This window comes from Dermacentor silvarum, chromosome 7 (assembly GCF_013339745.2).
Source record: "Dermacentor silvarum isolate Dsil-2018 chromosome 7, BIME_Dsil_1.4, whole genome shotgun sequence".
In the NCBI taxonomy this organism is placed as follows: domain Eukaryota; kingdom Metazoa; phylum Arthropoda; class Arachnida; order Ixodida; family Ixodidae; genus Dermacentor; species Dermacentor silvarum.
In genome coordinates, this window is record NC_051160.1 from 22,954,339 (window position 1) to 22,972,682 (window position 18,344).

Sequence of the window (18,344 nt, forward strand, 5' to 3'; positions counted from 1 at the left end):
CAGCGGGAAAGGCAAGGAAGGAAGGAAGGAAAGAGTGGAGAAGGAAAGGCAGGGAGGTTAACCAGTTCAGGACAACCGGTTTGCTACCCTACACATGGGAGCGGGGTGAGGGGGAATGAAAGATGGGGAGGAGAGAGAGAGAGAGAGCACATAACGTACACAGCACACACATCGTCAGTCGCAGTCCGTCACTCTTGCGTGGTACGTGACATCACTGTCATAGCCGCGATTACTATAAAGGTTGTGCATCTAATGAAAGAGCGAAAGAACGGCTTAACGCCAAGGAAGTGCACGCGACATGCAAGAGTACTCGTGCGAAACAATAAGCCTTGTTAGTACACCAAGCGAATCATCATCATCAGCCTATATTTATGTCCAATGCGGGACGAAGGCCTCGCCCTGCGATCTCCAATTACCACTGTCTTGCGCTAGCTGATTCCAACTTGCGCCTGCAAATTTCCTAACTTCATCACCCCACTTAGTTTTCTGCCGTCCTCTACTGCGCTTCCCGCGAATTATATACTTCCCTATATACTGAGATGAGAAAAAAAAAAAAAGAAACATCTCTATGCGTTATGAAAATGCTTTTGCCTTTGTGGGTGTGAATCGCCATGCGTGAGTAATAAATAGGTCTGTGTCTGTTAAATGTAAAAATAACTGACAGACGCATTTCTAGGCTCTTTCACGTATTGTTATAGTAATTCGCTATATATATATATATATATATATATATATATATATATATATAGAGAGAGAGAGAGAGAGAGAGAGAGGTCAGATCGTTTCGTTCGCGGTTTGCCCCCCCCCCCCCCCTCACTCGAGAAATAGTTGGTACGCCACTGGCCAGACTGAACACAGTGAGTAGCAACGGCCGAAATAAAAAAATAAATAAATAAAAAACAAAACTTCGAATTTCGTGACGTCGCAATGACGTACCGACGCTGGGGTTTTGGAGCGAAATTAAAAAAAAAAAAAAATGTGTTACTGGCTGTCATATGTGCATCTGATAACCGACCTCGAAATCAGCGTAAATAAACTTCTGAAGTAATAATCTGTCAATTTAGCAGATTTTGTGTTTCTCTAATTTATTGTCCGCCTTTAACAAAATTACTACTGAATACTTAAATAGAATAGCTTTGTGTCGCAGCCTTGCAAAAATGAGACAGCGATATATCATCGATTCGCCTTACTGCACCTGCGTACCGTTTCTGCGTCTATCCCAATTGAAAAATAGATCGGGGATACGTCGCATGTCGGGACGTCTGGTCGCACGGCACGAATTTTTGACGTAGAGGCCGGAATTTGTTGCAGTGCTGCTTATGACGACCTTGGACTGGCACATGCGCAGTTGCTAGATTTTTAGCCTCACAATAACGTCCGCCTACGGCATTCCGCTGTGAACTGTTGTTGTGCATTCCTACAGATTCTACGAAACGTGTCTGCTTTCCAATGCAATTGGAAATGGGTGGGGAAGGGGGGGGGGGGGGGGGTAGATAGTGCAATGTCAGCTACCCGTTACGTCGCAATTGCTATATTATATTATTATTCAATTCTAAGTAAGCTTAGCACGATTTCGAGCCTCGCGACCATTGTCGGCTTCGAGCTCGTACGAAAAACCGAAGAAACGACGAGCGTATACTGCATCGTGGTTCGTTTGATGAAACGCTTCCAAAGTTTCTGCATTTGCCTTTCTTTTGCAGAACTGAGGACGATTTTCGAGCAATGACCCCCGTCTCATTAAATCAGGAGCGCGGCGGCATATGTCTTCTCACAGCATTTTTTCATCTGAGCGAGCCAAAATATGTCATTTACCGCTGACAGCGCGGACTGTTTTCGCCAGGAATGGCGTACAAATGGTCTTTGCCTGAGAAAGAAGCGTATTTCCGATTCCCAAAGCGCGATAGTGGAAAAGCACGCCAAATAAAACGCACTCCGGAAGCCAGCTGCTTGCGCTAAGCGTCGCCGAAAAGAAACGGAGAATAACATAAACAAGAGCAGAAAAAAATAAAAATAAGTAAAAGGCGTTTTGCGAGTGCTCGCCGCACCACGCGCCGCGGCGCGACAGTCGCCCCGAACTGCGACGCATGCGCCGTCGGGGTCTGTTGGGGCGCGTTTGATGTCATCAGCGGGTGAAAATGGCGGAGGGAGACCTGAACGTAGACAGCATAATTTCCAGGCTCTTAGAAGGTGAGAAAATCTTTAATTTGCACTCTTTTAATCACTCGAGGGAGGGCACGTTTGTTCCGAGTTACTGCCGAGCGCTATTGAGCCGTGTTTCTCGCGAAACTCGGCTCTGTTTTGGACGCCGGTAGGCACAGGTTTTTGCCGTGCATACTGTCATTGTCATTCGCAGCAGCGGGGTTCGAGCGGCCGCTCAGGTCGGTTTTTTTTTTTCTCTCTCGCGTTTTAACCGCGCGACGCGTCTCCCGAAACTCAGAGCGAAAACTTTTGGCTGTCTTTTTCATTTAGACAGTTGACGCAAGCGCGGTCACACCCGCCAAAACGCTCGTGGGCCCGTGTCGAGCACCCTACTTTGCGCTTGTTGGGAAGGGGGGAAACGGCGGTACGAAAGAAATGGCCGATGCCCGGGGCTTGTGTGCGGTCTGTGCCGCGATAAGCTGGGGCGTTGTTTCGCGTGCGTCTTTCTTTCCCGCATTGCGTCCGCGAAGAGGTATGATGTGCGCTACGCGTCGCGAGCGGAAACGTGGTTATTGCGCAGCCAAACCGCGACTTCGGTCGTATGCGCGAGGCTGCAGCAGAGGCTTGCCGCTCGCCATCCGTGAACCTGCGCCTATTTCCGCAGCGCTCGCCGCACCTTGCTCTGCACCCGAGAAGGCGCAAAAGCAGCACGGGTCCAGTCGCGTCTCTTTTCCGTGTCGCCTCGCGGGGCCGAATGTGTTCGGTGCGCGGCAACTTGCCGCGAGAGTTGTTTTCTCGATCCGACCTTTTCGGCGCCCGCTTTCAAGCGCCTGGCCAGGACGGTGTCGTGGGTAGGCTTAGCTCGAACGCCGCCGCCTTGAGAACACACAGCGTGCTTGTCTGGAACGAGCGCAGTACCTGCATCGGCGAACGGGTTCCAACTCGCGCCGCCGAGTTGGCAAATAACAGGCAGGTAGATAGTGCTGCGAGATAAAAACAGTCCCCAGTTTCTTCTCTATCGTCGTGCGAGCTTTTGCGTGCGGCGATGTATGGGTGAGGTGCCCGCGGAGTTTCGCCCGGAGACGTTACCTCTCCGCGTGTATCTTAACCTTGAATCCTCGTGGCCATTTCGTCACCGACGTGACGGAGGCAGCGGTGGTAAGGCACGATCTCGTGTCCGGCGGTTTCAGCTGGCGGGTTGGTAAGGTGCCCCACCTCGTCACATACTACACACGGCTCGCTTTTTTGAGACCACCGGCGAGCTGTCTTTAGATGGGGGGGGGGTGCTCAAGGGGAAGTGAAAAGGTGCGGTCATGATCTCTGCCGTTTATTCTCGTTTTTTGTTGTTGCGCAAAAGCGCCCGTCGGGCTTCGTGTGTCTCCAGGGATTACCCCCATCCCTTTTTATAAACACGAGGCCACGCTTCTTCCTCTGTGGCTAACCATTTCCGTCTCTGGAGTTGCGAAACGCGGAAATCGACCGAGAGGAGCACCGTCTCTTGCGTTTTTCTTTAGTTTGAGACGGAACCGTAGGTGTGCTAAGGACCCGTAGGTGTCTGTGATTCAGTTCTCTCGGAAATCGTCTGTTACAGAGACGCTCACATTTGTTTTCTTTCCTTTTCTGCATATCTCGGCTTTAGTATCAAGTAATCAAATAAAACAAAAGCATTGAGATCAGCGCTGCGTCATGGACTGCAAAGTGGTCAAGCGCTCCTGCTCCTTGCTAGGGGAGTTCACTAATTGCAATATATCGCTGCGCCGTGAATCGGATGGATGGATATCGCCCCACTCCAGTGCAAATGCCTGACCACGTTGCAAACAGCCCTTTTCTGGGCAGTGCTTGTTGAACTTCGACAATGTTGTCGCCGAGATGTGCGTAGCGTTCCACGAAGTGTAGTACAGAGACAAACAAGAAAAAGAAACATACTGCGCAAAAAGAAACTACACGGACAACAACAAAGTGTGGCCTGGCAGGCTCAGGTCGGGGATGGGAGAGCTCGGACGGGTTGAGCCGCGATTGTCGCATGACCATTTGATGAATCGTCCCTTGCGTTGTACATCTATTGTTTCTAATTGGCGAGGCAGAACGCGTGCTGCGTCGGCTCTTCTCGTCCGCTTGTACTAGGGCCCGTTTTTGGAGCTCTGCGCCCCCTCCTCCCTCCCCAACGCACACTCTTGCTTCACATCTAGTACCTTTGACGCTTCTTTTAACCATGGAGTGTTGCGTTTTGGTTACGCGTCACCTTTTGTCTCTTCCTTCTGCCTCTAGAGACACGGTGTAAGAAAAAAAAAAAAAAAAAACAGTCCGGCCGTAAGCGATTTGCCGCTGTCATACACGACGCACGTGACTTAGCTTTGTTCCAGGAGCTATTTGTTCCGCCTAATTGGGGTGCAGGGGTTGCGCCGACGCATGTCTCTTCGCGTTGCCTTCTGGAGCCTTGCCGGAGGATAGGCGCTGGTCCCGTGTTTTTCTTTTTTTCTTCACGCCCTCTCCCTTGTTTCTCGTTGTTTTCATTAGTTGCAGTCTGCTTTTTTTAGGGCTCCGCGCTGCACGAAAACCGGAAAGGGTTCGCTCCTTTGACCCCCCCCCCCCCCCCTCCGTTTTTGTTTTTTTATTCGTACAAAGCCTATTATTTATTTTTCCCTGTTCAGTAGCTCTAACAGCGGTGCATCGTGCTATAACATCGCATTCTGAATTTTAGCATTGTCGTTTTGCCTGTCCGTAGATTGAAGGGGACATTTTCTTGGACAATTTCGAGCAATGCCAGCACTGTTGGAGAATTCGACGGTCGTGGAAAAGCGGGGGCATATGTTCTATTTATACAATCATGATTGAATGGGAGCTTAATGTTGTGAAAAACTGAAGGGGATGGTGGGTCGCAGTTTCCTTCTTTCTGTTTGCTTTGGGTTTGCTGCGTTGTCTGTTGATTGATAAATGCAGGCTTACGTCTCTCCCATGGAATGTTGTAGTGCGTATTTCTGCCGCATGAAACAGCTGCCAGCTGTGCCACCTCCAATGCAACGCAACTGATGTGAACCAAAAGTAGGGATGTCTGTTGTCCAGCACTTATCTCCCTGTGCGCTTAGATACTGGTCGAACAGAAGGATTATAGATGGATTGGTGGCTAGTTTTCTTCCCTATCGTGAGACGTGCAGCTGGTTTTTGTTCGTGATTGGCCGACGGGACCGGTAGCTTTTGCTGTGCTGAACGGAATTGTCCAGACAGGAGCATGAACTTATACCTACAGTGGATGCGGTGATTGAATCCCGCTTCGATGGCATGGCAGGCGTAAATTGTGTATGCATCCAGTGCATGTCCGTAGGATGTTTTCAGACCCTGTGAGCTTCCTTTTAAATCTGTATTTGCAATATGTATTTACAGCTCAATGACAGTTCCAGCTCTTTATACCGACTGTAAAGAGATTCTGACCCTTGTTTTCTTGCATTGTGTTCACATTGCTGTGCCTGCACCCTTGACCATTGTGAAGCGTTTGTTTATTGCCAGCTTATTGACCTTGTATTCATACATTTGACAAAACATTCAGCATGTTTAGAGACAAATGCAGCACATACTGGCATTGATTGAGCCAAACTTCCATAGTGTAAAAAAAAAGGCAATTCTAAGATCATCGATTGAAGTGTTGTGTGGCTCGAGTGTTGCATGTAACCGGAAGGAGGCTCTTCCTGTGAGTATTGTGCAACTGTGCGCAAAACAGCTCATTATTGTACTGCTAGCTGATCCTCGGTAATCCTACATTGTGCTATCTGCTCTTACCTGCCGACCTCCATTGCTTTCGTATCTACAACTATTGTTTCCGGATCTGCTGCTATTAGTGACATATCAGTGTTTTATTAAATGAGTTGCATTTCTTCTCTGGTCTATTGTTTTCCTTGCATAGCCATTATGTCTGGTTATATTGGGCTTGGGCTGGTAAATCAAGGCGCATGGCTTCTGTCACATAGGTAATTAGCAGATTTCATTTCCTGTCCTTCTTTGCTGCATTGTTTTATGAAAAATAATATTGTAATGGCAGTTTTCTATTGCTTTTATAACAAATATATGATTAGATAATGCTAAAGATAGACTTGTAATGTCTTCTTAAGTAGACATGCACACCTAAGGTGCCTTAGAAAATGCCTTGCGTTTTTTTTTTTTTTTTTTTGTCATTGTAGTTAGTTGCTAGTTGTAAAGGCCTTAGAAAGAAAATGACTCGCTGCAATATGGTCAATGTGCATAAAGTGACAAATACTGTCTTGTTTACGTACCTGCTGTACTGGCTATGACGTTGCGCTGCTAAGCCTGAGGCTCGTTACGATGGGGGTGGAATGCAAGAACAGCATTTATCAAAATTAATCCGGAGTCCCTCAGACCCTCACTATGGTGTGCCTCATAATCAAATCAGGGTTGTGGCACGTAAAACCCCAGAATGTTTTTTGTTTTTTTCCGAACATGTTCAAACATTGGCGAGCGAAGTGCAGAGTGGTTTAGTCATTCCTGGATTTCCAGGGAAACCACTAAAATTGTTAGGTTACAATAGATAATTGAAGAGAAAACATATGCTTTGATTAGTGATTATTTACTGTAGAAAGCTTTTTCAGATACTGAATGCTCTAAATAACTTCATTTGTAACCTCAATATTGTTTTCTGTCAGCCCTAAACTTTCAGGGTGATTCACAGGTAATTTTGCGAATCGGAAGATAATGTGCATTGTGACATAATTGTAAATTTATTTAGGAACAAATTTCTTTGAATGTGTACTGTTCATGAAAATTGCAGAAATTGGAACCTCGCAAAAATTCAGCAGTCGGTGCTTTGGCGCAAATTGTTTGCAAAATTTTAGGAACTAGCCCGACTTGGCCTCCAACAATGGACATATGCTGCCTTGCATTCCAAGTGTCAGTCAGCAAGTTGGGAAGCGTCATCTGGCAAGTGCGCGGAAACTGACAACTGTGAATTTGCCACTGTGCACTTGGACTACTTTGACAAAGTAAACTTGAGATCTAAGAATGCTGGAATTCATAAATATGGGAGCATGCACATCATGTGACATAGCTAAGGCCAGTATGCCTGCAATGCCTTCTGCAGGAAGTGATGTGGTATTGCAAGGCATTACATGTCGCAGTGTTTTCTGCTTTTGCTCGAAGGTGCTAGCCTCCCGAGTGTTCTGGAAAGGAACACTTGACATTATTCAACTTGGAAGTGTTTGTGGAGGGGCATGACCAACTGAGATCGGCCCGTGCCAATGGATGGATGAAACAGAGTGTGATGGCTTACCTTCCCTGCAGTCCGGGGATGCCGCCCAGGAAAGACTGTCCAGCTGACGGAGGCGGAGGTTCGTGGCCTCTGCCTAAAGTCTCGCGAGATCTTCCTCAGCCAGCCGATCCTGCTTGAGCTCGAGGCACCGCTCAAAATTTGCGGTGAGTCTGCTGCTTCTGTCCCCTCCTTTGTGCTCTTGCTCCGAGGTGGAACCAGTGAATAGTTCTTGAACTGTGCAGTGGAGACTGGTTGCATGCTGCAAATAATGAGCGTGATGAAACTACACACATAGGCACGCATGTGCTTGTGTGCACGTCAGGAAGGCCCGAATAACTCTCCATATCTACAAGTTGTGGTTGTCGTGGTGATTTACAGTGTAGTCAGTGCCAAGTTGAGTTGGTAATGACATCTGAGGCTCACCAAATTGCATTACACCGAAAGAAAGCAAAGCATAAGCTGATCTAGGTTGGTAGATGACACATACATAGATGGGACCTTTATAGATACCAGAAAAATTTTTTAAAGCAGTCTTGGTGGTGATGCGGCATTGTAATTCTCGCACTAGCTCACCTCAAGACAGTAACCTAGTTTTGGCAAATTATCGCCGAGGCTTTTTAATTGTTTATCAAATAAAAAAATTATGGCAGAGCTCATTTCATGATGAACGTCGACATTAATGCCATTAGAACTAAAGCTGCATAGCAACACGTTATGCCAAGGCTGCAACTCGTGTGCATCCGGCGTCCTCTCCCATGCTTCCCACTGTACATGCTATGCCGTGTGGCGCGGGTTTCATTCCGCTGGGCACTGGATAAATTTTAAGACTTTTTGTCATGGTTTGTCCGACGGTGGGTTTCAAACGCTGTTCCATCAGCACAGCCTGATGCACTACCCATTGGACCACGGACTAACTACCCAATCCCAGTGACCCAAGTTGGTGGGAAAACGGTGGAGACACAGATAGACAGACAGGGACAGTCAGTCAGACCCCGGGAAGTGCATCGTGTACTCTAAGAATGCTACTCGTTAATATATATTGCATCAGAAATAGACAGATCTGAGCCTGGTAGCCTTTGTTGCACAGGAAGCCAAATACAAGAAAATATTGTGAAATTAATGGTGCCAGGTTGGTATCGTAAGCCACTGGGCTTTCAGCATGAGTCTCTTGGCTAAGGAGCAAGACCTTTTGGCTTAAACACAGTGTTTCTGTATGGGGAAGTACTAGTCTAAAGTCATTAAGTGTTTCTCATTATTGTCCTCCTAATGCTTGTATGGTGTTGATCATTTTCATGCTCGGTGTATGCCTGCAGGCGACATCCACGGCCAGTACACGGATCTGCTGCGGCTCTTCGAGTACGGCGGCTTTCCTCCCGAGGCCAACTACCTTTTCCTGGGCGACTACGTCGACCGAGGCAAGCAGTCGCTGGAGACCATCTGCCTGCTGCTTGCCTACAAGATCAAGTACCCCGAGAACTTCTTTCTACTGCGGGGCAACCATGAATGTGCGTCCATCAACCGCATCTATGGCTTCTACGACGAGTGCAAACGGCGCTACAACATCAAGCTCTGGAAGACGTTCACCGACTGCTTCAACTGTTTGCCCATTGCTGCCATCATCGATGAGAAAATCTTCTGCTGCCATGGCGGTGAGTCAGTTGCACTGGTGTGCTAAATGATTCATCCTATTTGCAGCCTATTACAGTTACATTCAATTACAAAGAAGACCTAATCACATGTACATGTGTGTTTACTGCGGTTAACAGAATTGCTGCTGTGGTTAGACGTACTGTGTCAAACTAACTATGGTAGGTGTCCTAACTTTGAGTTAACTGTGGTTGATGCGCCTGTGTAACTAGGTTATGCAGGCATGCCAGTCGGAGTCGTGCAGCTTTAGGAACTGTTCAAAAATTACTTCCGCACGAGGCTAGCCTTTATCTTAGTTTTGTGTATTAAGGGTTTAACAGCAAGCACGACCACCTGGGATATGTGGTGAGCCTTGCAATATTCAGTCGTGTCTGATTTCTAAGGTTGCTCCAATCTGGCTGTGCAGTGGTTTTTCTTGATTGATTTATTTATTTTTTACTGCATTTAGTCAGAACGGCATAGGCTCACGCAATGACATTAGCCATTGAATGTTGCTTTCTGGACAGGAACAATGTGAGGACGTTCGCCTCTTTTGCACATACAGTGGAACCTTGTTGATACAATTCTGCATAATACGTTTTAGGGATGATACGTGTCTTTTCCCCGACAATACGGTTTAGTTAGAGAATACATTGGATGATACGATTTTCAGGTGATACGCTTTATTTTCTGGTTCCCGTGAAAATCGTATCGATGAGATTCCACTGTACTGCGTAATATTTTAATTGATGGGCTGGTTGGTGTTGCATTACATTACGTGCTCATCCTTGTGTATTCTTGCTCTTGTCTCTACAGGGTGTTCAAAATTAAGTTATATGGAATTTTTGGAAATCGCCTGTGGCAGGAATACCATTATGACACCAGTTTCGAGATATCATTTCCTAAAGTGTGGGACGAAATACATGGGCGTTCCAGTTACTTTTGTGCTTCAATGTATAAGACAGCATTTTGGTAAAGAAATGAAGTGGAACAACAGTGCATTTTTACAGCGAGTTTGACGGCGCATATCTCCAAACTGGTGTCATTATGGAAATTCATTCCAAGTGGATAGCCTCACGCGCTCACCGGCTACAATTTGTAAATTGCAATTTGTGTCGTAAAGTAATTAAGTTAATTACCGAATTTTTAATTAGTTGAATATGTGTTACGATTTCTTGTGCTACTAATGTCCACCTCATCGAATAATCCAGCTCAGTGATAGGAATTATGCTACCTGCCACAGGCAATTTCTAAAAATTACGTAAAGCTTAATTTTGAACACCCGGTATATTGAACATCAACGCTTTACACACAATGCTTGCACATGTGCTGAGAAATTGCATGTTGTCCTTGCTGCAGGGCTCTCCCCTGACCTCCAGTCCATGGAACAGATCAGGCGCATCATGCGGCCAACAGATGTTCCGGACACGGGTACGTGTCATTGCCTCTGGCTCTGTGTGCCTGCCGATTTCTACTTGTTTGCTGGTGTACTGTACAGAATCGAAAATTGGTGTCTCTAGCGGAAAGCTTTAGCTGGTGGATTTATGGAAATAATGAGCAAATTTCGTAGCACATTCACAGGCTTATGTGCAATAAAACGTGGTGATGTGTGGCAGCATGTCTCAAAGCAAGCAGTACAGCTTGCAAACCTCAATGCCACATCAATGTGTTCCTGACCTGACACTCTAGCTTGGCTGAACTGCTTTAGAAATTGCATTTCTGCCACACGTTTAACCCTCTGAGTGACTGGTCAGACTTGAATATATGTCGCAACGAACAAGTCCCAAATAGTTGGTGCCGTACATTTACGATGCCGTCGGTATGTTTTGAACATGCCAAGTTCATGCAAACATGCCAAGTTTTGAGCTGTTCCCCAGCAAGTGCTGACACCCTGTGTAGATACAACTTGCTCTCCCCCCCCCCCCCCCTCCCCGAAAAAAAATTGGCCCTCAAAGAGTATGGACTGCAAAAGTATGCAAAATATGCTGCATTAGTCATGCAGCTCTCATTTGTTTCTGACATAACACTCTGGGGGTGAAGTGCATAATAGTTCCTTTTTTCCAGCTCTTACTGTTACGTCTGTTTCTCTCTCCCACGTCCAGCTGTGTACTGTTTACAGTGCCCTCTTGCAGAGTGGGTCTGCTTCGAGCCTCCCTCTTCCTTGAGTGGAGGTCTCGGGGTTGCATAGCAAAAGCAGTCATGTCACACCTGACCGGTCAGGCAGTGCACTGTCCGTAAGAATGCAGCGGCGATTGCGAGATTGTAGGTTCCCAGGAAGCAAGTGTGCACACAGTCATGGAACATCTCTGCAACCGGAGCATTGGCAGGCATGTTTGGCAGTTCAAACAGGGTTTAACCGCTTTCCAGACCTCTGTTGGGAAGTCCGTCGGGTGTGTGCATGCCATTGTACTCTGCTTGGTACCCTTGTCACATGGGCACCCTTGTGTGCACAGAAAGCTATTGAAACTTTAGTGTCATTCATCCGCACCTCGAGCGCGGGCATGCTTTGATTCATATCAAGGGATTGTTTGCGGCCCAAATTAGTACATTTTAGTTTACAAGTGAGTCTGACAACGAAAGGAATCTGCAAGGCAATGCTTTCAACAAAATAGTCCCACAAAACATAACGAAAACACTCTAAAGGCATTTTACAATATTTGGTGTTGTTTTGTTGTATAATTCTGTGCAGCAGTAATATGCTAATACTAATTCATTTGGTCATGTTCCCCCACAGGGCTTCTTATTTTGTGTTGACGATTGACAGGCAATGGCTCGTGTGGCACCTTGCCTTTGTGTCAGTCTTGGTGTGCGACGGCTTGTCTGAGTTGGGCTACTGAAGCATCCACTCACTGGCACTCACACAGATACATACGTCTACTCACACTCACTGGCATTCATACTTACAAACGTGCACTCGCATTCACCCACACCTGCTCAACCCCTTCGTCACTCGTGCCTTTGAAAAAAGCTTTAGTATTGGTTGTGCCCATGTCACAGGGGTACGGTATTCTTGTACTGAGACTTCGTTGTAGCCGTGCAGGTAAATTGCTTGTGGCATGGCACCTCGTTTGCATTGGTTGGCCAGTGTGTGCTTGCTAACGTCTCCCGTGGCTTGGGAACGCAGGTCTCCTGTGCGACCTACTCTGGTCGGATCCCGACAAGGACGTCCAGGGCTGGGGCGAGAACGACCGTGGCGTCTCGTTCACCTTTGGGGCAGACGTAGTCTCCAAGTTCCTCAACAGGCACGACCTGGACTTAATATGCAGAGCTCACCAGGTGAGTGGAGAGACCACCTCAAAAGCTGCGACAAAGTTACTTTGGCAGGGGTACATAAAGAATGATACACAGTGAAGTGTAAATATCTGTGTGCAAACTTGTGTAAGATGCAAGCTTTGAAAGAAAATAATTGATTTTGTAGGGATCAGTCATGCGCTTCAAACACTTATGAAATTGGAAACGTTCAGATTTTGCATTCACATCGGTATCGAATAACTAACTGTATTGGCGTTAATTTACGCACTTGGTTTACTTCGTCATGGAACAGAAAGGTGCTTGGAATTAATTGTTGCATTCTGTGAGCCCCCCCCCCCCTCCCCTCTTCTTTAGTATTGCAGTCTTCAAAAGACAAAGGCTATGCTTAGAATTTTGGAAGGATGGTGGAGTGCTTGATTTTGTGTTCATACAGCAACGGAAGTATTTTGCATCTTCGTGCATTGTTACTGGCAAACTGAACAGGGCTCAGTTGGTGAGTCTCTGCTGGTGGACTCCATTGTTGTGTGTTCTACGCAGGTCGTTGAGGATGGGTACGAGTTCTTTGCCAAGCGCCAGCTGGTGACCCTCTTCTCAGCGCCAAACTACTGTGGTGAATTCGACAACGCGGGCGGCATGATGTCTGTCGACGAGACGCTGATGTGCAGTTTCCAGGTTGGTTGGACCCCCTCGCTGTTTTCATCTGCTATGAAAATGACTTGCTGTAGATGTGGGATGTGAATTTCTTTGCTTTTTCTGAGCCACAGATTATGCACTGCGCTAGGTATGCAAAAACCATTGTCACGGGCCAGTAGAGGGATGTGCCATTCGAAACGAGCAGCTAATGAACAAGATAGCAATCGTGACATGTTTCCTGAGCTTTGCAGTTTTTCTGAACAAAAATGGCGAAGACCTCCCAAGTGTGCTGTGATGCCATTTTATGCCATTTAAGTGGAGAGAAAATGAATTCGGTGACATTTCCTCTGCTTGCATTACACAGGTAGATGTGGGCTTTAATGTTCCAACAGATGTCAATTTTGTGGGATTGCAGTTTAGTTGCACTTCGTTGTCGAGAAATATGAAATGCATTGACTCTTATTGCCGTTCGCTGGGGATACTAAAATATTTTATTGTGGTGAGAATTTTGTTGTCTTGGGCTTTTGTTATCATTGACTTCGACTGGAATATGCCTTCATTTATTTTACATTGGATGGCAGTGCAAACAGATGCAAACGGCATCAGGCACACAACACATTGCGATGTGGCAATGGGCAAGTTGTGTTCACTAGTGCGGCAAGTCATGCTCACTGGTGTGACCATTGGTCGCCAGTCGCGGTCGCACAACCTCTCCGATTGCCGATGTAAGTGTGGGCTCAGTCCTTGTGTTGCTTTGGGACATTAAACTCGTTCAATAATCGATCAATCAATGGTGGCAGCGTCCTCGCAACTCCATGGGGCTAAATTGTTGCACAGGTGCAATCAGACGGCTCGCAGCTTTGTGTCCTGCCTATACGTTCTTCGCTCTACTGTATAGCATTTTGTGAGTGCACTGACAGTATTGAAGGCCTCTGATTTCGTGCAATGCTGGTTACGAGCGTAAACAAATAGCTTTAGTTGTTGCTTAGAAGTGTCTGCTTGCAATCTGGTACGTATTTGCACGATTCTAACGTGCACCTTTTTTGAACAAAAAGTGCAAAGTTGCATGCGCATTACAGTTTTAACTAATTCTACACAAAATAAAAAAGAATGGTGGCACAGATAACTTTCTGTGGTCGGTAGACAGCCAAAACGAGGTGTCATCAGACTCCGATAGCGACTAGCCGCTAAGATCCAGCTGTGCGCCTTTGCATGTTCCACAAAATTGTTTCAACACGGTACGCGTAGACTCTCGTTTTGTTACTTGATGTGTGTGGTAGAATTGGCACCGAGTTAATTCTTTATTTTTATATTTGGGCGGTAATGTAACGACGCTTTACAATCAGGGGCGCGTTAGAAAAGTGCAAATACGGTAGGCTGGCAGGTGTCCAGCAGACTGGTGGCCGTGAGTGGGGTCAAGCTACAATAAACTTCCTCTTCAGTTCCACTATAGTAAGGTTTTACTGTGCATGACATTTTTTGCAGGATGTTTGAACTATCAGGTGTACACGGTTAGCTTGCGATTGAATTTTGATGCAGGGCAGCATAACATACTTTTTCACCCTGCGGTTGATATCAATTGGATCTCCAATGCTGTACATCAAGTTGAGCTGCACGAGGGCTTGTAACAGCTATTGCTGCGGAGAAATTTCATGGTGGCGTTTTTGAAGTTCATCCTGGCATTTTCATTCCACGTACCATTTTTTTTTTGTTTGCTGCGCAGATCCTGAAGCCCTCCGAAAAGAAGGCGAAGTACCAGTACGGTGGTCTCAACTCCGGGCGGCCCGTGACGCCACCTCGGGGGCCAGTCAAGAAGAAATGAACACCACAGTGAAGGGGGGACGAAACACCGAATGGAGGACAGAAAATTAAACTGCAACAAACAACAAGACGTCTCTACCCACCACCACCACCACCGAAAACAAGAGCCACACGCCCGCCTCTTCCTTACACCTCCTCTGTTTCCACGTTGTTGCCACCGCCGCCTCTGCGCTTTTCCCGCTGCCAGCTTCGTCAAGCGTCGGCCTGTAGGCTGTGCAGCGCCGGCGGACACCCCTGGTTCATTTCTTTCCCGTCTTGGCTTGGTCCAGCCGTAGGTTTCTTCCTTATGTGCATACCCTCACTCATTGCACAGCGGTTTCTTGTGTAAGACGCTCATCTCGCATTGGTGTTTTATTTTTTTTTTTTTTACTTTGTCATCATGTTCTCGCATCTCACTTTTTTTTTTTTTTTTTTTGTTCCCCCCCTCCCTCGTGCCGTGCCTGCCTCTTTTCTTTTTGCCTGAGTCATGTGAACAGTGGCGTTTGGCCTGCAGTGCGGGAAAGTTCTTGAAAACTTATTACGAACAGGGTAGGAACTTGAATGTAACACCCGAGTTGCAGAGAGTGTCATTCAGTGTGGGCTTGATGAACTTGGCCTTGCAAGTTGTTTTTACGAACACTCTTAAGAAAAAGCTGCTCTGAACCTGCAGCATCACGGTCCAGTTCATGACAAACTTGGGGTGTCAGTTACGCGAGGCATTTTTGACTCTCGCAATGGTGCCCAAGGCTCAAGCTCATCTGGACAACTTGCCGAGAAACTATTTGCCCATGCGCTTTAGCTGACACAGTTGGGCAAGCTTATCAGACCTGTATGAAATTGTAGGTGGGCTTCATTGTGTGTTCTGACCACCTGTGCTTATTGATATTATTTTCGCTATTTCTAATGGTTGCTTTGCTGTTGACAATCCAGGGGCTGTCAACATTTTGCCGGCTACTTAGCTGGCTAGTAAAAATTTTTGGCGTTTCTTTGTGAAGTGAGCTTCATGGCTGGTTTTTGTGTTGCCTGTTCCCTCTGTATTTACTTACCCTGTCCACCAGTTGTCTCTTCTTTCCAGTGCAGTTCTCCTTTTGGCTTGACGGCAAGGCATGGTGTTTGCCTGTAGGTTTTGTTGGGGAGGAAAGTAATAGAAGTTTGGGGAGGGGCAAAATCAGCAAAATCATTTCTCACAATTGTGTTTCGATTAGTCATTTTGGCTGTTTCCTAGTATGCAAATCTATCTGTACAGACCGTTTAATGGTTGCTGTTTCCAGGACAGTTTTTGCATAGGCAGGTTACGTCTTGGTTAGGACGCCTTCGTTTGCATACAGTATGTCACCCAACTTGTTCCCACGTCATCCACACACCTAGCCTACCGTCTTAGCAGCTGTGCGTGTCGTGTGATAGGCCTGCGTCATTGTGGGTCACAGTGACATCTCTGCGTATGGTGGCTGTGGTATGTGTGCATTTGTGCTTGAAGCTGTGTGGTTGTCACGGAGAGACGGCCACAATTTGGCGCAACTTGCCGAAGAATACACAAAGCAGGGCTGTGGTCTTTGGATTAAAGGATATTCAAGCTTGTGCACTTTTCGCAAGGTACAGGCATGTGTCTTGCATTGCACATGCTGAAAAACTGCACCTCTGACTCGAAGTAGTTCCAAGGAGCTTTCCGGCAAGCCTCACTTCTGCAGCCAATCTTTGCCCAGGTTGTCTCGCTTTGAACAATTCAGTGCTGATGGATTCTGCCGCGTTGCCTCTTTCCGCTTGGCTATGCGGAGGCAATGGTTGAACTCTGCAGCGGTGAAATGTTTAGAACGAGCTCCTCCGTTCATCTAACCACAATGTGTGAAGCTGTGGGACGAAAAAAATACTGAATACAGTGAGTAGATGTGGCACTAGTTTTGCATAATTGCAGAGCACTGAATTGGCCTTCGTAGTGAATTTCTATTGTATGCACATGTAGTTTGCCATCGGACTAGTTTTTCGTTTGTTCTTTCTTTTTGAAGCTGTTCGTACTAGGAGTGTAAACCGCCTGTAAAATATCTTGCTCTTGTTCAGAAAGGTACTACTACTGCTGTTGGTGTACAGTTCTAGTAAGTCAAATAACCACTCCCTATAAACGACTTTGCCATGTCTGTTTTGAAGGGGCGGGGAGGGTACCGGGAGGGATGGCAAATAAAATGCGTCACAACAGAGTCTGCAATGTTGCTTCATGGGGAGAAATCTAAGTGTGTTCATTTTCGCGAGGGCCTGGGATGTTGCGTAGCCATAGACATTTCGAGGCTCATTTGCGATGTAATGGACGTGAGCTGTGGCCAAGTCTTGCCGTGCCCAGCGCTAGAGTCTAGATGCAGTGGATGCCCATCAATTTTGTTGGGGGTGGGGTTCAACGAAGAAAGCACGGCACAGCAGTGCCTTTCACTGGTTACTGGCTCCACTGCAGTGGTATTCGTGCCCATTGACGCGGCTTGCAGTGTGTAGCGGCCACTTGGAAGCGTGAGGTTGTTAAGAGGCATGTCTTTCTCCTTTCAAAAGAGGTTAATAAACAGTTGGGAAAGAAAACTGGTCCACTGTCTTACTTTTTCTACATCAAGCACGTTATGCTTGCGATTTTGCCAAATTAGTTCTAGTGAACTGCTGACAAAAGTACGGGACTGATTCAGCCTGACCAGTTGTGTGTTCACTGTACAGTTTCGTTCATAGCGTCTACTTGCCATATTTGCACATTCAAATGTGGTGAAATTGGTCCTGTTATATTGGCAGAGTAAAAATAAAAAGCATGTTTGCACTCGCTACAACTTGGTGCTCAAGAGAGCAATATAAAGTTGAACCCGGATATATCGAACCTGCTTCAACGAATTATTGTGCATATCGAACAGCTGTAAAATCCCGTAGAAAATTTCATGCAAATGTACAGGGGTGATGCACGCGTATGTAGAATGCCCGTTTACCAGCACATTCGATATATCATCGAATGTGGCGCCACATCGAAGACCTCAAAGTGCGCTTTGTAAGTTCTTGCACCTGGAGGTGGAGAAGAGTGTGCAGGCAGTTGAGCTCGTCGAGCTGTTCGGCTGAGCCCATGTGCTACCTCGGTCGTCGACATTCCTTTCCGATTTCCGTTGCGTTGTCGTGTGGGTTGAGTGCCTATTCGCGAGTTCATTTTCTGCCAGCGATGGCTGCTGCAAGTGTGAAGAAAAGAATCAATTTGGACTTCGCAATAAAATTGAAAGTGATTCAGCAATTTTTTGCAGGCAAATTACAGGGTTTCTACAAACCTGGAATTGTCAGGGAATTTCGACTTGTCTGGAAAAGTCGGGGGAATTGTCAGGGAATTTGTCAAAAACTGGCGAGGTCATGGAAATTGACAGACTGAAGTCTGTGCGAAGGTACCTTTCGGAGTACTCGTCGTGGATCAGGGCAGCGCCAGACGACACCAGTAGGGCTGAATGCAAACTATGCCACAAGCATTGCCATATGTTGGGCGTGTTGGTAAACTGAAAGCATATTTAGCGCCAGCGGACAAGCACTGGAGGGAGACGACGACACAATGCGTTAACTTCAACTTTATTTCCGTGCCACAAGACTTTCTCACTCGGCATCATGGGCAACACAGCAGTCGCCAGCCACGCTGCAAGCATAG

General features: G+C 46.7%; 1 protein-coding gene across 1 annotated transcript; it reads left to right on the plus strand.

Annotated features, from left to right (window-relative positions):
- The first annotated feature begins 2,041 nt into the window (after positions 1-2,041).
- Positions 2,042-17,263, plus strand: LOC119457724 (serine/threonine-protein phosphatase PP1-beta catalytic subunit). Its single transcript, XM_037719373.2, has 7 exons — positions 2,042-2,187; positions 7,426-7,557; positions 8,707-9,042; positions 10,379-10,450; positions 12,144-12,295; positions 12,809-12,943; positions 14,628-17,263. The coding sequence occupies exons 1-7, from the start codon at positions 2,136-2,138 to the stop codon at positions 14,724-14,726; spliced, it is 978 nt and encodes a 325-aa protein (XP_037575301.1). The 5' UTR covers positions 2,042-2,135; the 3' UTR covers positions 14,727-17,263.
- The last annotated feature ends 1,081 nt before the right edge of the window (positions 17,264-18,344 follow it).